The sequence below is a fragment of the Camelus dromedarius genome, chromosome X, assembly GCF_036321535.1.
Source record: "Camelus dromedarius isolate mCamDro1 chromosome X, mCamDro1.pat, whole genome shotgun sequence".
Classification (NCBI taxonomy): domain Eukaryota; kingdom Metazoa; phylum Chordata; class Mammalia; order Artiodactyla; family Camelidae; genus Camelus; species Camelus dromedarius.
The window spans coordinates 84,943,654-84,967,891 of NC_087472.1; the positions used below are offsets into that span (position 1 = coordinate 84,943,654).

Sequence of the window (24,238 nt, forward strand, 5' to 3'; positions counted from 1 at the left end):
TTGGCCTCACAGAATCAGAGCCCTGGGCCAGCCAGTCTCCTATTCCCCACTCAGCCTATGAGGTAAATCAAATCAAGTGGCTACATTTTAAGAGCCCAGATAGTTGGCAGAGGAGTGTTGAACACATGCATTATCCCTCCCTGTAGAATATCTTTCTATCCGAGGAACATTTTGTTGTTATTTCCTACTTCCTTCTTTTGTAAAATGAAGGGATGATCTGGATTGTTTCTAAGTCTCATTCCAGTTTAAAAATTCATTTGCCTAATGATTTTGCTCCAGAAGGCAGCTGTTGTGCTTGCATTGCCTCTGGGAATGAGTTTCACAAAAACATTGATTAGAAACTAAGTCTAGTGTCATTGATATAAGTTAGGCACTATTCAAACTGTGAAAAGACGTAGTCCATATGAAGGAATTTGCTTCCATTTGCTCTGACCAAGATTTCTCTATCAATAATTGATATCAAATTTTCTGGACAATTATTGGGGATGAATTTCTTTAAAATATTAAAGAACTGCAGAGTTGATCCCAAATTCCTGCCTCAGTGATCTGTGTCATGTATTTGCCCCACAAAGATGGACAGATGCTATCATTTCCATTATGGAAATCTTAATGGAACTGTGGCAGGAACTGAGGCAGAATGCCAAAAGCATCACTGAAGTGTCCCTCTGTGTCTCATTTAATCAAGTGCAAGGTGATACTGAAAAAAATTCCTGATATAAATAATTGATAGTAGGGCTACCCCTACCAGATACTGGCCCTTTGTGTGACTTAAAACAAAGCACCTATTCAGGCTTATGAAATACTGAAAAAGCGTCCCGCTCCTCCAACCCAGGTGGACAACTTACAAAAAAGTCACTCCTTCCTCCTGGCTGTAATGCCTCTAAGGAGGCACCAGACTTTGGTAATTGAAGTGCAGACCAGATTTTAACCCTTATTCACGCTTTTCACCTGAGTCTTTGCACAGAGTACATCTTGCATGTCAGTATACAGTGTTCCTGGTTGTAGAGTCCAATCATTGTGACTTGACTGGTTTTCCATTCTTTGATATGACCTTTCATATTCATCATCAGTCCTATAAAATTGCTGAGTGGTGCCAGGTCTCAAGACATACCCCAACTATCTCCACAATCTAGACATTGATGAGGACTTCTAAGACAAAAAGGTCCAAAAAGAATGTGTTCTGGAAACCCTCTCTGTAAGTATTCTTCACTCATTTTTATCACGAGAGAAGATTTGCCTTGGAACTTTGGCATTGGACCAAGTGGCCCTCACCATTTTAACTAAAGTTCTAAGGTGATTTATTTGTGTAGGAGGTCTGATGTGGCATTGCCACGCTAACCTATGCGGGTCTTTCTGCTTGGGGATTTACAATAGTCAGATCATTAGCTCAATATTCATTGATCTGACACTGAATTATTTTTCTAAAGTTCCTAAAAGTTTATCACTGGAGAAAAAAATTTTTAAAAAAAAACTGATAATTCTTCCCCAACATGGAAAGCATTGGCAGTGTAATCACATGATGTTTTTACTTCCAGTGTTACAATGGAGAAAGCCTGGAAGAGAGGAGCTCTTTGGCTAGTTATAGTAATTAAGTCAATAGGGTCTATTATGTACACGAGCGACCCAAGGGTCATTGCTAGAGTTTTTGTTACTCTCTGTCATTGCTGTAGTTACCTAGAAAAGGGAATCAGGGAGGAGAGGGTAAAAAGAAACAGGAAATAAAAATAGCTTTGGAAAAATTAATATTCAATTTTCCTCCCCTGTTTTCTTTATTCCTGATAATGAAATAATGTCTTCTTAAGATGAAAAGTTAAGAAAGCAAATAAATTCCTACAAGTTTGGGTTGAGAACAGTGTTAAATAGTGTTCATAAAAAAGAAAGCTTTGGGACATTTTGAGGTAAAGTGACTATATTTTGGCAAGAAAATGTTACAAGTTCTTTCTGATTGAGGGAAGGAGATTATACCTTATATTTGGTTCAAAGAATAACCAGTGAAGAGATGAGAGCTCGTCACCATGGGGGACCATTTAGAAAGTGGGAGGATACTCAGGATTATGTCCTTTGTATGTTGTCAGATTGAGGGAGAGCCTCCACAGCCCACATGGCACCTTCTGGTTAAATCGTTCCTATACTTTTTGCTGAAAAAAGATAGTCCACAAAACTCCACTCTTTCTTTCTTAAGCGCTCCCAATAAATGGCCAAAAACATGAAAGTCACCTTTGATGTTTGCTAGAAAAATTGATTTTTCCTGTAATGTTATAAGCCTTCCCCCCTCCCTACAAAATATGTTTTATGGCATCTTCATTGCAAATCTAATTTTAACTAAAGATTTCAAATTATATCATAATAATTCAACAATACAAATTTTGTTCACCCACAAGAGACGTCTACCTTTAATTACATAATAATCCAGTAATGCAAATTTTTATTATCTTGAAGAAAAATTAGAGGAGAAAAATGAGCTAAAATGTGGCAAGTAGTAGATTTATGGAAATATCCAGCATGTAGTGTGATTAGATGCATGACAAGCAGGAACATGAAAAAATTAAATTGCTCCTGCTGGAGAATTTTAACCTACGAAAATGTCACTAATGGATCTTCTGTTCCTAGCTAGGTATCCATGGTTTTAACACTTGTTCACAAAGTCTTCTTTAGGCTTATAACATTAAGTATTCATTATAGAAAAGAGATGTATGCTCTCAAAGGACCGTCCTTCCTTCCACAAATGACTGGAAAAAAACTCCAGAGTTTGGACACAATTATAGCTATTTTCTAAGATTTTCATCATTTGCCTCCATAAGTGAATGTCTACCTCATTTGCCTGAAAATTGTACTACATCAGCAAGATGGATCATTTGGCGTCCTTGTTGGTCCTGGGGGATATGAACACAGCCCACAGATCTACCAGCAGCTGACTGCCTGGTAAATGTTTACTTATAAATTAGTGTGGGTGATAATTTATTAAGGTAATAAGCATAGATTACATTTAATGGCTTAGACATTATGTGTTATGAATGCAGTATTTTATGTTTAGTTGAAGCATATGTATATGATTATTAATATGGTACCCAACTGTAACTCAGAAATTGTGAATTAAAGAGTTTAAACCAAGTTAGGCCATGTATTACAGTGCATCAGCACTTAAATTCAGGAAGGTTTCACAATGGCAAAGCAATATCATATCGTTCACCTATACCATGTATCAGGATTTGTTTATTAGATTCTCTTCTCCTTCCCTCATAAACTGACTCATTCTGTCACTGAAGAACACGGTTTCTCTTTTGACAAGCATCACAGAATCAAAACTTTGGCTTCTGGAGCTGAGGCGAGTAATCTGTCAGCAGGGACACCATGACAGCCTAGGATGATACACAGAGAAAGAGAACGAAAGAAATGGGTAAACATTAGCAAGAGTCTGCTTAGGGACCTGTGGAGGGGGATCTGGGTTGCAGCTTTGAAGGCCTGTGGTTGACATGTGTTTCCCCAAGGAAATGATAGCAGGGCAGTTCTGAACTAATACTTATTTTTATTTGGATGAAGACAGGTCAGGAGGGATCAGGGTGACTCAAATATATACACAAACACCATGCTTATTTAGGCCTCATTCCAGGACTAGTAGGGGAGAGAGTTGAAATAAGATACCAAGATGGTAGCCGTGACTGAATTTTCCAGTCATAAGTGAAACCTAGGTATTGGCTGGTTTTAGACAGATACAGAGTCCCTCCCATCCTTTTCTTGACACTACGGTTTGGGTAGTTGTAACCTGGAGAAGTTTACAATGCATCAGATGTAGAGTAGTAAAAGTAAATCATTTGGGTTCATGAATAATGTCTTTCTGACTCTGGGTCCTCATGAAACAATATTTATAACCAAGAGTACAGCTTCCCATTAGGCTGTTGGCTACAAATGCTAATTTTCACTTTTATTCTTCCCAACTTCCACAATAATGACAATAGTAATAATATAAGAAACAATGATGACAGGTGTTTATTGAATGCTTAACTGTGTACCAGACTGAGGGCCTTACCATGTGTTAGTCAGTTAAAAAATATTTGCCAGGCATTGCACAAGGTGCTGCAGTGAGGTGGAGAGAAGTGTTTATGCGTGATCTCATTTAACGCAACAACCTTCTAAGGTAGCTTCTGTTACTATCATTTATAGATGAGGGACCCAATCTTGGAAATAACAGAGAGCATAGAACTGGGTTTGGACCCAAGTTTCTCTGACTTCACTCTTAAGAGGTAGCTTTACTGCCTCTCCAGTACTTGCTCTTTCTTTTCAACCGTACTGTACATGTGACCCTAGCCATTAGCAGAAGTGCAGGTCTTAGATTTAAAATGCGTTCGTTGAATGTATTTATTGAACAGCTACTGTGTGCTGGGCCCTGTGCCGACTGCTTTATGTGCATCATGCTATTTAGTATCTATGACTACTGTGTGAGGGAGGAAGAGATGTCAAATACAGATGAAGAAACTGAAGCATAGCTATTTTCCTGAGTGGTGGTAGTTAAGGGATGGGTCTATACCTGCCTGGCCTAGACCTTGACCACTGTGCTCAGATGACACTTACCTCATTTAATCCTCACAACCTTATGAGTTGTTTCAATTTTATCCCCATTTTCATATGAATAAATTGGGCTTAGAGGAGTTACAGTACTTGCCCAAGATCACACAGAGAGCCAGAATTATAATGTGATTTCCAAAGCCCACGTTCTAGAACCAACCAGTACTCTATATTGCCTTTAGGCTACAAAAATGTATTGAGCACATATTTAGGGTCAGGTACCATTTGTCAGACACCATTCTAGGTATGATGAAGGATATTACAGACAATATCAATGCTCTTATGAAGGAATTTTCATTATACGGAAGGGACAGGCAGCAAACAAATAAGAAAATATCAAATAGTAACAGATGTTATTAGAAAATAAAATAAGAAACAGGATGAAGGAGGCTGGGGAACCACTTAAGAGTGGGTGGCCAGAGAAGACCTTGTTAAAGGAATGACATTTAAATTGAGATCTGAATGACAAGAAGAAAATGGGAAGGTCAAACTCTGGGATAAGAACATCCTTCAGGTAAAATATTTTAGGCTGTTTTATGGTTTCCTGGGACAACATCTCAGGTTTGGTTTTGTTTTTAATGTCATTATATGTGTCAAATTTATTTTCAAATGTTAAATCTTAATCAGTTTGGAGTAGAGATGCCAGATTTAGTGAAAGAAAGGAAGAGGAGGAAGGGAGGAAAGAAGGAAGGAAGACAAATTGGCATTTTGGATAAATGACAATTTTTTTAAACTATATGTTCCCAGAAATTGAATGGGACATATCTATACTAATTATTTATTGTTTATTTGAAACCCCAATTTAACCAGGTATCCTGTATTTTATCTGGCACCCCTGACTTGGAGAGAAGAGACTATAGAAGACTGTGAATTACATCTGCAATATCGTTGTAGTTCTAAGGGTCATCCTGATAGCAGTACTTTGAAGTGTCAGATTTTTGGGGTCCCTTTAGGTTACTTCAGCTCCACAGTAAAGTTTGTAGGCAGAGGAATGAAACTACCTGACTTTTCGTGAGTCCTTCAGCTTTACTCATTATTGAAAAATACAAAAGCAAACTTTGTGGGGAAGAGAGGGTGTGCGTGTTGTTTTTTTCAACAGATCCAAAGGCCTGTGCACTATGGAGAGAATTATGTGATTATTGGAGTGTTCTGAACAGCACTGCTGGAAATCACCCAGCATGGAGGCCTTAAAAAGCTCCCCTGAGTACTGAAAGAGTGCACTTTTGCTTTAAAAATGTTCTATGCTTTTAGAACAAGCCCTTCGGCTTATTTAGTTATTACATCAGTCATTATGGGCACCTTAGGACTTGAGGCAAGATTGTATCTTTCCTTCCTTCTTCTGTCCTGAAATTATGTGTGTAGAAATCATTCTCTAGACAGTAGTGCTATCCAGTAGGACTTTCTGCAATGATGGAAATGTTCTATGTCTGTGCTGTCAAATACAAATAGTGCAGCCACCAGCCGTATGTGGCTATTGAGCACTTGAAATGTGGTTAGTATGTCTGAAGAATTGAATCTTATATTTTATTATATTTTAATTAGCTTAAGTCTAAATTTAAATAGCCATATGTGCCTAGTGGCTACTGTATTGGATAGGGAAATTCTAGAGGAAAACACGTGTTGTGCCTTTGGAACATCCCAGAAAAAACTGTCACAGCAGTGCTGAACCTAAATGCCATTCTAAATAAGCTAAGAAGAATTTCTTGGCCTATAAAATAGGAATTTAGACTTAGACAATCTCATCCCACTTGAAAATGTCATGTTTCTATGAATTGTACAGACCGTGTGGGAACTGCACAATATTCATTTTTTTAAATCTCCAATGCCTGGCAGCGGGCCTGGCACACAGTAGACACTCAGTATATGACTGCCGAAATGAACTTGACTCTAATCAGATGACTCAGAGACATAAAAAAGATAGCATGTGTGTCACCACCTCCCTTCCAGAATTCATTGCAGATATCACTAGTCAGTTTTGCCACTTTTTCTTTCCAAGACCACAGGCAAGCTTAGAACCTTCTGAACATAGGACTTTAAGTAGCCTGTTGATGAGATTGCGGACCTAAGATTAAAAATATTTGCCATCTATATAGCTTGATCTGCTTATTTTATCTGTGAGGAAACTGGGACCTAGGGAGGTAACACTTATGCAAGATGACACAGCTGACTAGTATCAAAGACAGAGAATTCACATCTCCTCACTCCTAGTCGAGATTAGATTCTCTACCTTCTTTTAATATGACCATGCCTCTTGTTTTCTTTAAAATGTATTTTCCCATTAGGGCAAATGGGTACCTCAGCTAGGTGGGAGATGGAGAGATGGTGGTAGGACTTAGAAAGATGGAAAATGGGTGGGCATAAGATTTCACTGTGTGTATGTATATATATATATGCACACGCAGGCAGATATATTCTTGTAAACACTTCAACTATGTGAATACATTATGTACTTAATTTTTAAAGTAAATTCAATTAAAATATGTACTTAGTAAGCTTTTTAAAAATTCAGAAGTGCAGAGCATCTTCATAAATGATATTTTAGAAAGCTTACTTTTAATTTCTACCTCCCCCCACCGAATTTCTAGAAAGGACCTTTAACAGATTTGGGTTGATTTACCTTTATAACTTCAGTCATATTCTGATAAAGAATAGAGCTTGAGGAAAATTTTTTGCTACATTTCTTCCTGAGGCATATGGTTGGAGAGCTCACATTTTCTTTTTTGTCATCTGGATCTTTGCTACTCAAAATGTGGGCTGCAGGACAGCAGCATCTGCATTACCTGGGTGCTTGTTAGAAATGCTGAATCTTGGGCCCCATCTCAGACCCACTAAATCCAAATCTGCACTTTAACTAGATCCCTAGGTGATCCCTAATGGACATTAAAGCTTCTAGATGACATGACAATTATCATTTTAGCCAAAAGTTAATGTCCTGAGGTGGCAAGCTGGAAGGTACAGTAAAACAAATATCATCCCTCTTATTAGACAAATTTAGGCCTGATGTACAACTTTTTTTTTCTCGTGCTATACAGTGTAATCTTGTTTATATATTCTACAATTTTGAAATCCCAGTCTATCCCTTCCCACCCTCCACCCCCCTGGCAACCACAAGTCTGTATTCTCTGTCTATGAGTCTATTCTGATGTACAACTTTTCATTGCAAAGGGAGTCATGATTGGCTTCTAATCAGCCAGAATGGAGCTCAGATCTCTTCTGGTCACTGCATTAGATCAACAATGAAGATGATAATGGTGATAATTATAATAACAATATTTACAGTGTATTAGATAACATGAAATGCTTTACATGTATTATTTTAATGATCACAATAACCCTATCTACCCCTATTTATAGATTATATAAATAATTAGCAGACAGTCCTTTCCAGCTTGTTTCTGTCTACTCCAGATGTTGAAAGCTATAAACTACATATCTCAGACCCCCTTGCACCTGGGGTGCAGGCATGCCACTCAGCTGCATCTTGGAGCCATTGTGACTTGGAACCATAAGTGAACATGTAGTGGAAGCCATATTTGGTCAATTGGATCTTGTGGTCCATATGCAGGTGGAGGTATCTGGTTCAGCTGGGGAAGCTATAATGGAGTATCTGACATTTAGTTTCCAGGGCATTAGGTACCAGGCTATGTGTGGCTGTGTCAGTGGTGTTTTGGCTACAAAATAACCACAGTGTTATTGGGCAATGTTCCTGCCTGTGTTGTTTCTGAATATGTGGTATACAAGAATGATTCACTGCACTCTCTTTCCTAAGAGATTATGGGAGGTGTGTCTAAAACTTGAACAAATTCCTTTTTCTTTATTAACCTGGAGTGGACTCTATTGTTTGACAGTTAGACTCTGGACGGTTTAGTAATTGAGATGAGTTAAATCACTAAAAGCGGTACTAAATTGTGGCACTTGAGTATTCTGATTTCCAGAGAGGAAAGTAATGTTTGAGATACTGTGAAGCAGAGATGTGAAGTTAATATTTCCTAGAATAGTGGTGATGAAGATGAAACTAGTGGCATTTTGTTAAAGACACTAATAATTTTTAAGATTAGTTTTGCTGCAATTCTGCAAATGTTCTATATCTAAAAACAAACGTGTCCGTATGGCTAAAGTTAGTAGAGAACCAAAACAATTATCTAGGCAAGGAGAGAAAGGAAGAAAGAGGGGAGGAAGGAATTAAGATTTCTTTGAATGCCCATTTTGTGCCAGCCACTGAATTAGGGGCTTCTATAAACATTATCAAGGGGATTACAAAATTATTGCATAAGAATTATACAACTTATAATGGTTGGCAGGCAATGGTGGCAGGTGCCCAGGCTGATCAACAACAGTAAGAGTTTGGACTAAAATAGGTATATTTAGATGGGGATCACTTTTACTCCATTAAAAATACACAATAAATGCTAATAAGCAATAATACTCTATTATGAACTTTCTGAGGAAAAAAATAGATGCTGTATCAGCAAGTAATGTAGGTGGATAATCCTGGTTGCTTATTATTTACCAAAAAGCACGAATGACCAAGTTGGGGCCACATGGAGAACTCCCTATCCTCCAGTCTCCATTTCTTGCTTACCATGATTGTCCATTTTCTGTTTTCAGCCTCTGGAAAGACTAGCGATCGTGGAGAATAAAACACTTCATCATCCACTTCTTCTGGCTTTCTGGGCAAGCAGTGTAAAAATGTCCAGTCAGAGGCAGCAACTTTAGCAGTCTAAAGAAAAGATGAAGGTAAGACTGTGTTTTGACTATTTTATGCGGCTATCACATTTGTCGTCTTCAGAGTCAGAGTCTCTGACTCTGACCTAGAGTCGGAGGTCAATGCAAAGGGAGAGATCAAGGGGAAGAGTGAGGGTTTAAGCTCAAGGCACCCAGTGGAAATGCATATGGTACTTTCAGCTTACAAACCTTTATAGTCATTTTTAATTTGGAAGACTATCACTCCAAATTAAACCACTAACTCAGTTTTCTGGTACTCTGTCTAGTGGGATAGTGGACGTTTCAATAAAGAGCTCTACTATTGTAATATGTGGCTGATAGCAAAAGTCACCAATTATACCCCAGCATATTTTAAAGGTTGCTTTTATATCCTTGTTGTTATATTATTAGCTTATCTCCAAATTATTGTCTTTAGCACTTGAAGCATACTTCATTACTAGTTAAAAAAAATTTTGAAAAAGAGCTCTGAGATAGGAGTGCATTAAACAGGATTATGGGCACTATGCACTAGATGCTTCATTCTTTTTTTTTTTAATTGAAGTACAGTCAGTTACATGTGTCAATTTCTGGTAAACAGCACAATGTCCCCGTCATGCATATACATACATATATTCATTTTCATATTCTAGATGGTTCATTCTTAATGCAAATGTCCTAACAATTTTAATTTTCTCCAACAGTTAATGCCTGAAAGTTACATTTTCCCATCCATTTTCATTGTTCACTTACAGATTCAAAACTACATTTCCTCATAGCTTCTTACCTCAAAATTACTACCTTTGTACTAAATATTTTTTGGTTTTGTACAAAAAACAATAGAAAACGGGCAAAGGATATGATATGATGTGATGTGATATGATGATATGAATGGATATGACAGCAGTTTTATAGAAAAAAGATACGGAAATGGCTAATAAACTTGCAAAGATGTTTAAATTAACCCCATTAGTAATCAGAGAAATGAAAATTTTAAAAAGCATGAGATATAGATTTTTAAATATTCAAAATGTAAATAGCAACGAAGAATGGAGAGAGCGTGGAGGGAGTTTAAATTGTCAATCCTTTTTGGATGGGCAATTTAGCAACATTCCTTGTATTTTAAAAAGTATATGCCACTTCACCCAGAAATTCTTCTTCTAGGGATCTATTCTCTAGTAATACCTGCAGAAAGAAATATAGATAAGGATCTTCATTGCAGCATTGTTTATAATCGGCATAATTGGAAATAGCCTAATTTTTCAACAGGAAACATTTTAAGTAAAATATGGTCCACTCATACTTTGGAATTCAATGCAGCCGTTAAAAAGAATGAAAACTATCTAAGTGAATGGACAAGAAAACCTAAGATTTGTTATTTGGAAAAAAATAAGTCAGAATAATACGTCTAATCTACCATTTATGATAAATCAATATTTGTGTGTGTGTGTGTGTGTAGGCATATGTAAGTACACAGAAGAGGTCTGCAAAGAGACACAACAAATTGTTTAACAGTGGCTACCTCTGAGAATAGTCACTGTGAAGGGGATGGGGAAAATACATTTTTACTTTTTATTTTTCAAAATTCATTCCGTTGTCATGTATAAATAAGGAGCTTATATTTATATTTTACTTTATCAATAAAATATCTATTGGAATTGCTCAATCACTTTCTCCACCAAAACAAATTAGTTGCTCTGCAAACAGAATCCCAATGTACATCTGACTTTGAGGGTATTCCTGCAGAACAGCGGTTCTCAAAGCATGACCCTGGAGCAGCAGCATTGCATCACCTGGGAACTTGGCAGAAATGCAAATTCTTGGGTCCCACCCCTGACCTACTGATTCAGAATCCCTGGAGAAGCGGTTCCTGCCAGCTGTGTAGGAACAACTCCAGGCAAGTCTAAGGCATGCTCGAGATTGAGAAGCATTGCTTCAATCTTCATGAAAGGCATCCAATTAGATGGGATTCTCCTGGGAATGCCTTGGAGGCAGGTAGTAAAATTCAACTGAACTTGAGAGTCCTTAGAAAACAGAGGCAAGGACTAGCCTGAAGTACAGAATTAAGGAGCTTTTCTTAGAGAAATCAGAAGAAACTGCAACAAAAGTAACGTAATGTCTCTAAAAAAAGAGTGAAGCATTCCAATGTCTCCAGCGCTGTGAGAGGGAAAAGCTTGCTTCTTTCTTCTGCCTGGGCTGCAAATTCCTTCATCCCGGGCAAAAGTGTCTTTCCAAAGGACATAGCTAATCTTCAGGAGGAGAGAAATCACTGGGGGATAGTCAGTGAGTCCTCTATAGGGAATGAAAGGACAGTCTGCTCTCCCCAAAGTGAATGAGTGATTAGATGCTTCTGACCTTTATGAATGGAATTAATGAACCTTCAGAGAGGCATCAATTTGTACCTTCATTGTAACCTGGTAACCTTGGAAGGCCTGGAGCCGCCTCTTCTTCTCCTCTTCTTGTCCCATGCTTATCCAAGTGTCTGTAATTAATACATTGCCTCCACGAGCCGCTTCCAATGGATCATTCGTCAGTGACAGCTTGGTATCATTCTAGCAGACACAAACAAGCTGGTTAGAGAACTTCATGGGACAGAGAAGGACAATTTGGACTTTGCATATAAGGAGCATACCTCCTTGGCATACTGCTCTGCCAACTTGGTTATACTGGGATCCGGCTCATAACCCTGCAGGGGGAAGAATTAACAGCTATTTAGGTAATTTTATTATTTATACTTTCTCATATGTAAGAAAGTATGCATTATTGTCCTTTCAACAATATTCTCTCTCTCCCTTTTTTGCTGTAAGTTGTAGCCCAGCCATGTTTAGTAGAATAAGATACTGCCATCTAGAATTTGCAATCTTCATAGTGGTTTGGGGAATTTAAAAAGTTAATCAATTGCCCTGTTTTTCTTTTATGATCTTTGCCCTCTTTAGTCATTCAAACCAACGGGGTGCGGTGCTTTCTAACTCTTGGTAGCATGTCTTCTTTTTCCTCTAATAGTTTAAGAGGATTATATACGTAATTCTACAACTTAATGCATTTTTGTCTCAGAGTCTTTCCACAAGCTGTTTTTCTTTTTAATGCCTTTTTTGTCTGAAATGCTTTTTCCCACCCACTCCATGTGGATAATGCTTGCAGGTCTCAGCTAAAATGTTTCCTCCTCAGAAAAACCTTCCCTCTCCCCCTCAGTTAAATGCTAAGAGCCCACATGCACACATCTTATTCTTTTGCGCTCACCGGCAGGTGTTCTGAGTGCAGGGCGCTTGCTTTGAAATGGCATTTTCACAGCAAGTATACTGTTTTCGCTGAAATGTATTTGTTCGGGATGGTTTGGTGAGGGCAGGGTAGGGGCTTGGGTGAGGCAAGTAAGGTGCTTCGGCACCAAATCTAAGGAGGCACTCGCTGTCAGAGTCGTGCAAGCACAAATTTTAGACCATAAGCACCTCGCCTCCTCACCCTGGTCTCAACCCTAGGTGAGGGGACACAGTGGGAACAGCTAAAGCCCCCCAAGCTATTCCAAATCCCACAGGTAGCCCCTCTGCCTCCATCCTCATCTCCAGTCTGTTCCGTGCAGAGCAGCAAGAATTGTTTTCTTTGAAGCTTTCAATGTTTACTACTTGTTTCTTAAGTCGAAGCTGATTAAGGGTATCAAGGCTCCAGGCCGACATCTCCTGCTTCTGTCTCTTTTAATTTTTCTCAACATCTTGCTGCAGGAAAACCAATCTCATTGTCATCCTTGTACATGTCTTGCCCATCACAGCCTTTTGCCCTTGAACACCTCCCCTTTTTCCCTTCCTGGGCCCATCTTCTTCGGAACTTGTCAGCTCCTCCCTTGTCAAAACTGTAGCCCAGCCTCACCTCCAGACCCTCCATGTGAAAGGCTTGTCAGTCCAAACACCATAATTATTCTCACCTTCCTCCATGCTTCTCATCCTCCTGAAATCTTAGAATTTATCATAACTTGGTTTTAATAAATTCTCAGTAGGGAATTGTGATGGGTGCTGTGATGTGCCACCCAGACCCCCCTTCATGAATAAAGGGCTGATTCCCCCAGCTGCTGGGCGTGCTGCCGGAAGATAGCTTTCAGCTGTCAGCCCTCTCTGGGCACTGCCTCAGCTGCAGAGAGCCGAGTCACCCAAGGTCACATACCCTTCCAAGGCCAACTGCATTCAGTGACTGACGGGAGGGCATGAAAACCTGACTCCCTCCTCCCAACTCAGGACAGCCCTAAATGGCCATCTCAGATCTAGAACTCTCCATAAGGTCAGCCGAGGCTGTTCTTGGCCCTGCATCGCAGCTTGGCTTCTCCCTCCCTCTGCCACTCCTGCTTCCTTCCCGCCCCCCCCCCTTCTCAAGGGCACGCCCTAATAAACATCCAGCACATCCTGCAGGCTGAACTCTCTCAGAGACTGCTTCCCAGGAAACTCAACCCACGACAGGCATGTTCAGGTTTATTCATTTGAAATTGCGTTTATTTGCATACGATTGTCTATCATAGTTCCCTCTCTCATTACAGAATTCTTGAGGAAAGAGACTGCTCAGATGATGATGCCTGCAGGCATTTTGGCAGCTTTATCATCCTCAAATAGCCATAAATTCTGGAGCTTTGTATATTGGAATTTGGGAGAGGTAATTGATAAAGGCTTGCTAATTTAGGAATTAATGTTGTGACCATTCATACTGGTGAACATAAATGAAGCGGCTGGGCTATTACCCCATGTACCTCCCGCCCTGAAAATTCAGCCTTCCCTTTGGAAGGCAAGTTTTCTACTCCCTAAGTATAATCATTCTTAGAGAAAGAATCAATAAGTACTTAGAGAACCAACAGAGAGGTTTGGAAATTAGAAAATCACCCAACCTTGCATGCACTGGGCCATGACTGAGAATACAAAAAGGAATGCTTTACTCACAGCTCAGCTTTCAATACTAAACCACTCATTGGCTTTTACATAAATCTTAAAACCAGACTAAGAAGGTGATTAACAAACCCAGTTCCATCTAAATATTCACTTAGAACAATGTTAAAATCATTACCATCAATAGTTTATGGAGCAATTTTACAATCAAGGACAAAATTATGTTTTCTTGAGCATGTAAGTTATTCTTGCTTGAAGAATGGGGAAATAGATGAATTATGGCTTTGGAAACTTTTCAGTGCTTTTTTTATTTTAATGGAGGTACTGGGGATTGAACCCAGGACCTTGTGCATGCTAAGCATGAGGTGTACCACTGAGCTATTCCCCTACAACTGCTTCTTAAATTTACAAGTCTTGCTTTATCTTTAAAGGAAATAGGTCTATTTATAAATTGATGGAACAACTTATGCACTTCAGATTTTCCAGAAGACTTTTTAAAAGTCGTACTCCCTCCCACCAAGATTTAACCAGGTTTTAGTACTCTTTATCATTTAAATAAGTTTCTGCATAAGAACAGCACTGAAATTACTCTATAATATTGGAATTTTTCCTTTGACGTTAATAAAACATCTTTGACATGCAATAAAATGTTGAAACCATATATTTCTCCAACAGAATAAAGCCTTTCCAAAAACACCTTATAGCAGGGAACAATTATTGTTAATGTATGTTTTATCTGTAAAAACTAAATGCAGTAATAGTTTGCATTAATATAGAGCCTTTCTCCAAACTAGATTTGTAGTGAGCGTGTGCTAACTCTTCCCATAAAATGAAGAAGAACCACTTTATACACATGTCAGATCTGGCCCTTTATTTCAGTTCATGCTGATGCTGAATGGAAGAGAATTATCTGTTGTAAGAGTTAGCTCTCTGAGTCCCCAAACTCAGTCCCCCTATTACTATGATAGGGTGACTTCTAACATATGCTGCTGCCTATGCCTGACATTTCTCCTATGGCAAGTGTATTAGGTAGAAGTGTGTCCTCCAAAAATTCATTCCCAACCAGAACCCCAGAATATGGTGTTTTTTAGAAATAGGGTCTTTGCAGATGTAATTGGTTAAAAGGAGGTCATACTGGATTTGGGTTGGCCTGAATTTAATATGTCTGCTATCCTCGTAAGAAGAGGAACACTGGACAGAGAAACACGAGCATAAAGGGAGGAAGATGGAGGCAGAGATTGGAGTGATGCAGCCACAAGCCAAGGAAGGCCTAGGGCTGCCAGAAGTGGGGAGAGACAAGGAAGGATCCTCCCCTCGAGGCTTTGGAAGGAGTATGGCCCTGCCAACACCTTGACTTTGGACTTCTGGTCTCCAGAGCTGAGAGAATACATTTCTGTTGTTTGGAGCCACCCAGTTTGTGGTCATTTGTTATGGCAGTCCTGGGAAACTAAGGCAGCAAGGTGCGCTGACTCAAACTGGTTTGGCAAGAACACTAGGGAAAAGCATTTGGTTTGGTTTTGTTGGTTTTATTTGGCTTTGGCGGGATGCAGCAGACAACGTTGGTGCTCCACCCAGATGCCGTCAGAGGACCCCATTTTATAGCTTTCGCTCCCTCTCCCAATTTCAGTGCACTTTGAACACCTACCACTCATAGTTCTTCAGCAGTTGGCCTCTGGCTAGCTGGCTGCTTTTCCTGCCAAAAGTGCCAGGGGATTCACCACCCCACCTCCCCACCCTGCCCTTGACCAATGACCGCTTCCAAGGATAAGAGCCTACCTTCCTTGTCCCAGGTTGGGAAGACTCTGGGTCATAACCTACATGCCAGAACTCACTGGTCGGATCAGGCTGAAGCCCCCTGCTGTGGGACTGTGCCTGACATGGCGCTTGGGTGACCAAATCACCCTGGTTCGCCTGTGACCCTCCTGGTTTTTAGCACTGATAGTCCCATATCCCCAGAAATCCCTCAGTCCATCTTAAACTCAAGAAGCAGAAGCAGGGGTGGGGGATTTTTAGGCCTCACATATTCAGCTCTGAATGTCTTAGATCATCGAAGTGAACGCACAGCAGTGACTACTGAGACAACAGCAAACACATGCTTGGTCAGAAATACCCGGGTGCACAATATTTTGAATCATCATCTCTTAATGAGAAGGTCAATTCTCTTACTTCGTTTCTGAAATGGTTTCTCTTTAGGGGAGTTTTCCCTTCAAAAGACTCCTGATAGGAAATTATATGTAATGAGAAACACAATGGTGCAAAGAATTCAGTAGAGACGGGGTATATAAAAGGTTCTGTGGGGATCCTTTAGGGCTGGTTTGTGTATGAATCTCTTACAGGATTAGTTTTTATCCCCTAAAAGTCCTATTTATTCTGTATGAGGCTGGGAGTATCTTAACATAGAGCTTCTCCTAAGGGGATCTGCACTTTTTTATTTGGGTGTATTTATTTATGAATTTATGTTTTTGTGTTGGCAGAATATTTACATGTTAAAAAAATCAAACCATATAAAAGGATTTGCTGTGGAAACAAAGTCTCCCTCCTACCTCTATCCTTGAACTTCCCAGTTCCACTTCTCAGAGACAATTATTACTAGTTTCTTGTGTATCAAAAGGGTTACTCTGGACCTATAAAAGAAGCCACATTTTCCATACATTCTGTGGGAGGCTGATAGGTAGGAAGTACATGAGGTCAACTTCACAGCCAGGACTCAGATTTAAAAGCGCCCTTGAATCTGAGTTCTGAAATATCAAGCTGGTGTAGACGCCATCACTTTGTCCTTCACATTAGATTGATTTTTTTTTTTACCAAATTGTAGTATTCGAAAAATGACAGCATCCTCCCCATGCCTTGGAGCACTGTCTGGATTTCATTACTTTCTTATACCTTTGTGATAGCAATGCACAGGAATGCCAGTTATCATAATGGCTGGTTTCAGGGCATCCAAAGGGATATTTCAGATGTGCTTTTAACACAGACTCACAGGATGAAAGACATCAGCCAAGACTATCTCTTATTATAGAGATCCGAAATTGGGCACTCAAGAGTCCAGAGAGCTTTTATAGTAGGGCTAGTAATATAACTTAAATTTTCTGGGCTCACCTGTGCTCTCCTTGAATAAAAGAGAGGTTTGTTTTTCACTAGGTAATTACGTCTGTGAATAATTTAAGAGGGGGTTAGTTTCAAGGCAGAAAGTTTCCCTACCTTTGGAGTAGCCACCTGAAGATGCATCCCGAATTTCGCTGCACTCATCATGATGGAGTGCAGGATGTTATTCCCATCCCCAATCCAGCTGAGGGTAAGGCCTTTCAGAGAGCCATAGTGTTCCTGAAAGGCAAAGGTTGGAGGAGATTACATCTGAGAGGAAATTCAATTATGTGAAACAATTATTAGGAATAGTTATTAAGAACAATCAATAAGGAAAATAAAGGAAGCAGTCTTCATCTCAATTTTAAAGGCTTTGTTGGAATGAATAAACTACTTTTTTTTGCATTATACAGGGCATTTTGATAACATGAAGGTACAATCACAAAAAAATAGCAAATTGTCCAAATATCTTAAGCCAAGACATTATATGAGCTCATATAGAGACTCATATTTTCATATATTTCAAATCTGAACCTTTGTTGTATTTATTCTTTCATTCAACAAATTGAGACCCATCAATGTCCAGACACTGTTCTTAGCCCTAGAGATGTTACAATGAACAAAGAAGACAAAAATTACTGCCTTTACGAAGCTTACACTTGTTGGTATAGAAAAGGAGAAATACAACGCACCTAGAACAGTGTAGCATGGTAGTTGAGTATGTTCCCATTTATATAAAGTTGAAAAACATGCCCGTTAATACTCTTGGTTGTTTATGGGTATTGACATGTGCAGTTAAAGTATAAACACATGCTTGGAAATTATAACTACAAACACCAGGATAAAAATTTCTTTGTGGGGTTGGAGGAAGTGGGATCAGGGAGAGTTACACAGTGGACTTCAACCCCATCTGTAATATTTTCTTTAAAAACAAAAAATTCTATAGTAATATTTGGCAAAACTGTATAATGGGCACATGGGTGTTTTACTTTTCTTCAAGTGTCTATAGGTTTCATATATTTTATATATTTATATATTTATAAAGGTAAGATTTTTTTAAAGAGAAAGGCTAACTAATTTGGAGATCATAGAACTACTGGGTGGCAAAGCTAGGATTTAAATCCAGGTCCATCTGATTTCGACTCCATGCTCTTAATAAGGTGCTATTTATTCATTCAACTCCTACTTTGAGTATGTCCTTTATGAGTGCATGGTTCCAGGTCCTGCAGGGGACAATATGATGAATAGAACATTTCACTGTCCATCAGTGAATGTATTAATATAGTACTGATGAAGCCCCAGGGGGAAGCATTACATAATCTGGCGTATATGTAAAGCCACACCTACAAACAGTCACTTGGTATCTAACATTGTTATATCACCCTCTCTGCATTAATCTTATCTTCATTACCAAAGAGTTTACTTTTGAGTTTAACTTCACATTTGCACGTGTGTAGCTTATTCAAATGAGGAGGAAGATGGACCTATCCAGTTTGTCCTGTCTCCCCAGAATAGTCCATAGACACAGAAGGTATGGTTGTCAGAATTCCCAGTGGCAAGACTATGTAGATTGGCTGTGGTAAACCAAATGGGATGAATCTTTCAAAGTTATTAACGTTCTTAATTTGAAGGGCCGTGGCTAAGTTTGAGCCTCAATTCTATAAATTCTGCATGCTTTTAACTCCAGTCTTAAACAGTTTATTAAAATGGTAGAAAATGGACTCCTTCTCAGAAAGTGGTTTAATCATTGACCATTTTGAATATTCAGAGCACTCTCCACTAATCTTCACTCCCAAGTCACAGAGCCTGATGTATGTGGGATTACATAAAGATTTTCGATTTTCTGTGCTCCAGCATTCCCTGTTCATCCACCATGTTAAATATGGCACCAAAAAGCAAAGTGATTGAAAGAACAGGGGATGAGAGAGGGGTTAAAAATGGTTGGAAAAAGGTTTGAGAATAGAATTATCTTATAATCTGTTTTTCACAATGCCCTGTCTTTGCTGGATATCTAGATGCACACATATGCTATAATTCTTTGCCAAGATGATATTTGAAAACAAAACATCAATACCATGATTTAAATGCTTCCATGTAGAGCTAGTTAGGGATTATTTATTGATTTTGCTCTTGTGTTAGGCAAAGAAATAAGCCAACCTGGAGCGTGAGGTAATCAGCCAGGATCTGGATAGGGTGGTACAAATCGGACAGCCCATTGACGATTGGGATGGATGCTTCTTTAGCCAAGATGTCCAGATCTGATTGTTTATACACTCGCGCCAACACTGCATCTGTCATGCTAGACAACACACTGCGGCAGACCAAGAAAAGATCAATCAAAGTTGATTATGATCAATAATTCCTTCTTTAATATAGGATCTTTTTTTAATTGAAGTACAGTAAGTTACAATGTGTCATTTTCTGGTGTACAGCACAAAGTCCCAGTCATGCATACACATACATATATTAGGATCTTAAATAGTGATAAGAAATGCTAATAAATTGGAACTTTTATTATGTTACAACTACCTATCAACATGACAGATTGAAAAACTAATAATAAACACGTAGTCAGTAAAGAAGCCAGATGTTGTTCCACTGATGTCTTAGCCAGTGACTACTGCTTTTAGCATTTTTACAGAGATGAGATAAGAAACCAATTGTAGGCCTACCAGTTGTGATGATGAATTATCATTGATATGTGGCAGTTGGTAAAGTTAAAAGGAACAATACCAAAAACAAGATATACAGAGAAAAATTAAGGCCGTCTTCTTTAGAGTAACCAGCTACCCAGACCTATCTGATACCCTAAGGGAATGGGTCCCAAACTTGGGTGTGTATCAGAACTAAGTGAAGGCTAATAAACAAGTCCAAGCTCCTGAAATAGGATAGACGCTGGGTCTTTGTACTTTTACCAAGTTTCCCAAGTAACTCAGAGAACTTTCAAAAGTTTCAGAACCACTGTCCTAAGACAGGCTATTACAGTAAAAGAATTTTAAATCTTCTCCCCTTTTTTCAAAAGCACAATACAAATTCCCTTCCCAGTACAGATATGCTGATGTTTCATACTACAGAATGCAGGCTTTTAACTCTACCATGGGAAAGTTACTTAAATGGAGGTAGATATCCCAACAGGGTCTATAATTATAATCAATTATCAATTCCCTATTTCAGAAGAATTTATTAATTTTATGACACTTAAAATTCTATGAGAGTGGGAGGTTGAGGAGTGTTTGACCCCAAAGGACTTTTTAAAATATATATCACTTCCTACAGTGTGTAGAGATAGGATTTAAAAAATCTGGGTTAGCCACTGCAGTTGACCTTCTGGAATCTCACAGTCAGAACAGATCTGACTTCTGTTGTAGCCTCTCAAATCATTTTAGGGAGCTAGGACTATGGGCTGCCAACCTCTTATGACTTTCATGAACTTTACAATGTGTTGTTGAGTTTTGCTAGGTTTAGTGTGTACCACATGTAAACGTTATCTTAACCTCATAAATGAGAAAACCAAGGCCTTTGAAAACCTTGAAGTAATTAGACCAAGGTTGAGAAAGGATGAGGAAAGATGAGGCTGAAACAAGGAGATGCTAGGAGAGCAACTGGAGAAGTCAATGTCCTATACACTTGAGTTTTTCAAGAATATTTTGAAAGAGCAGTTGTGGTTCCCTCCCTTGAAAAATCCCAAGAGCTCCGGAAGCAGCCAAAAGGCAAGCACGCATTTACTTGCCTTGTTTATCATGTGGAGTTGGTATCCCTGGACCCTCTGTGGTATACTCCCATGTAATAGTGACTGGTCTGCCTTTTGAGGTTGCCCAACACCTCCTAGAACAGAGGTTCTCGACCATGGCTATGCATTAGTATCACCTATGGAGCTGTAAAAATTCTGATGCCATATTCTGCCCTTTGGAAGTCTAAATCAGAAGCTCTGCTGGGGGACTCACATCGATATTTTTGAAGCTCCTCAAGTTATTTCAGTATGAAGACAAACCTGAGAACCATTGTCCTAGAAAATAGAGTGAGTGAGGAGGTGGGAGAAACATGGGATACTCTGCTGCTGGGTAGAACAATGGATCAGTGTAGAGGAGGAAAGTCTTAGTTGCTGAAATCTCGTACTATGAGAAAAATAAGGGATAACAACATGATATGTTATACTGGAAAGAACAAGATCTTATACACTTATAACAGAAGTACAGTTGACCCTTGAACAGCATAGGTTTGAACTGCACACGTCCACTTATACATGGATATTTTTCAGTGGTAAACACTACACTATTACATGGTCCATGGCTGGGTGAATCCATGGATGCTGAGGAATGGCAGTTACTGAGGGCAGACTGTGCATATGTGGATTAAGCCCTGTGCTGTTCAAAGGTCAACTGTGTTTTCCTTTTAGCTCAGTCACTAACAGGAGTGGTCCCATGGCAACAGCAGTAGCTATAATCTTTTCTCCCTTCAACACTTGTTAAGCATCACTAGTGCCCAAATTTTGGTCTTAATATTGTTCTGTACATAAAAAGGGAACCAGAAACTATTAGAGAATAGTTAATTCCATGTCCTTGAGATAAAATCAGTATAGATCTGTAATACTGTTGTTGCCAGGAAGCTAAATGATTTTAAAAATAGCAGAGGCAGTGCTAAAAGGAAAAAGAACCAACTTAAACATTTGTCAAGTTGTGATCATTTACAGTAAAAATCATTAGGCAAAACAAGTTGTATGTATAAAAGGCCATGATGCTCATAAGAGCTAATATAAAGAAAATGTACAAAAATATGGTTGTAATATCAAAGAAGGATGACTATTATCACATACATTTAAATTTATTTACTTAAGTAAGTAGGAAAGTGCTTATATATAACTGTATAGATATGGATAGATATTTCATGGGGTTTTGTTAAGTATATTTCTGTTCATAAAGTATAGATATGTGCCATTTTTCATGTGTGTAAACCATAAATAACACAACTTATAAGCCAAATAGTCCTAGAAATAGTCAAAATTGTAACATAAATGGACAAGCCCATTAGCATTTGTGGTCTTATATGAGGTAGAAGACTAGTATTGCAGTTAACTAGCACCCGTTGCCATATACAGTTTCCAATTAAAAAGATGATACAACTGTTTATTCCAAACTAATAACTTAGTTAACTGTCCTGAAGGAGAAATCTAAATTTTCAAACTCACTTTCCTGTCTCTCTAGGAATGAAACTTCTTGGTGACCCAACTAACTATAAAACAATGCCAATCAGAAAGGCATATATTTTAAAATATTGAAACCAGGCCAGGTAAATATATCATAAAAATAGCGAGGAGGTTATATAGCCCAGTGGTGGAATGCATGCCTAGCATGCACAAGGTCCTGGGTTCAATTCCCAGTACCTCTGTTTAAAAAAAAATGAACAAGTAAACCTAAAATTACCACCCCCCCATTAAGAAAAAAAAGGGAAAAAAAGAAAAAATTAATTTAAAAATATATATATCATAAAAATATCACAATGGGTCATATATTGCCAGAGATCGAAAACAAAAATTAAAGAATATCCCATATTTTAATTTCTTTAAAAAATCAGAATTCATATGAAAAACAGAATAAGGATCCTATGGCAGACAGAATAATGCTCCCCAAAAGATGTTCATGTCCTAAGACCCAGAACTGTGAATATGTTACCTTACATGGCAAAGGAAGTTTTACAGATGTGATTGAGTTAAGGGTCTTGAGATGGGCAGATTGTCCTGGATGGGTCCAATATAATGATAAGGGTCCTTATAAGAAAGAAGCAGGAAGTCAGAAATGAAAGAAGATGCTAGCTAAGTTGCTAGCTTTGAAAGAGAGGAAGGGAATCATGTGCCAAAGGATATAGGCAGCCTCTGCAGGCTAGAAAGGCCAAGGAATTGGATTCTTCCCTGGAGCCTCCAGAAGGAACACAGCCCCGTGGACTCATTTTAGACCTCTGACCTGCAGAATGTAAGATAATAAATCTGTGTTGTTTTAAGTTGCTAAATTTCTGGTAATTTGTTTAAAAAGCAGCAATAGGAAATGAATATCAGAACCCATGATAAAAAGTGAGGGAGAAATTGGGAATTTGGGATTATTAGATACAAACTACTATATACAGAATAGGTAAATAACAAGGTCCTACTGTATATACAGCACAGGGAAGTATATTCAGTATCTTGTAATAACCTATAATGAAGAAGAAAAAAAAATACACACACACACACACACACACACACACACATACACATATGACTGAATTGCTATGCTGTATACCAGAAACTAACACAACATTGTAAATTAACTATACTTCAATAAAAAAATCTAAAACTAGGTGATAAAAACATATTCAACCCTAGCGGCCAGAAGCTGCAATTTAATTCATCTTGAACTTAGCAACCATTTCCTATAACCCAACCAAAACTAACTGGTCAGCAATCCACTTAACCTGCATTACTAGCTTCTTGAGATGATTTTTTTTTTCTTTCCAGTCTAGTAAAATTACACACATACATTTAAATTCCAGGACCATATAAAAATAAGAATAAAAAGTAGGGGTAAGAATGTAAACAAAATCAAATCTATGATGTTAATAGCATTGTGCTCAGTTTTGTTGTTAAAATATTCATCAGCTCTGTAATCAATGTTGTGTTTTATGTGTATATTTTCCTTTTTAAAAAATTTAGAGCATTCAAGGAAATCTGAAATGCTAGGCTTATGATTAAATTAAATGTTTTAAAGCATTTGATTAAGTTGCAATCAATATTTAAATGGTTGAGGACACTTGTTTTGTTCATTTAATATGTATTTGATTTAGTGGTTGTATAAGTAGTATGTGAATGTTTAAAGCAATCGTTCTGAAACTTGAACATGCATCAGAATCACCAGGAGGGCTTATTAGAACGCAGCCAGTTGTGTTTCTGATCCCAGTAGGTCTGGGTTGGGGCCCAAAAGAATCGGTATTTCTACCAAGCTCCGGGAAATGCTTATGCTGCTGGTTTGAGGATCACACTTTGAGAACCACTGAGGAATGTT

At 38.5% G+C, this 24,238-nt stretch overlaps 1 protein-coding gene and 1 long non-coding RNA gene across 3 annotated transcripts in view; one reads left to right on the top strand and one right to left on the bottom strand.

Moving 5' to 3' along the window:
• Positions 1–24,238, top strand: part of LOC135320279 (uncharacterized) — a 150,725-nt gene that overhangs the window by 100,261 nt on the left and 26,226 nt on the right. For both annotated transcript variants that reach the window (XR_010379532.1, XR_010379531.1), the window contains exon 3: positions 9,172–9,300. This is a non-coding gene — a long non-coding RNA (uncharacterized LOC135320279). The remainder of the gene's footprint in view (positions 1–9,171; positions 9,301–24,238) is intronic.
• Positions 2,301–24,238, bottom strand: part of OTC (ornithine transcarbamylase) — a 55,521-nt gene continuing 33,583 nt past the window's right edge. Inside the window, exons 5-10 of the mRNA XM_010992828.3 lie at positions 19,365–19,518; positions 17,325–17,447; positions 11,897–11,950; positions 11,667–11,816; positions 9,146–9,283; positions 2,301–3,359 (exon numbers count right to left, since the gene is read on the bottom strand). Coding sequence (XP_010991130.3) covers positions 3,300–3,359; positions 9,146–9,283; positions 11,667–11,816; positions 11,897–11,950; positions 17,325–17,447; positions 19,365–19,518 — 679 coding nt within the window. The 3' untranslated portion in view covers positions 2,301–3,299. The remainder of the gene's footprint in view (positions 3,360–9,145; positions 9,284–11,666; positions 11,817–11,896; positions 11,951–17,324; positions 17,448–19,364; positions 19,519–24,238) is intronic.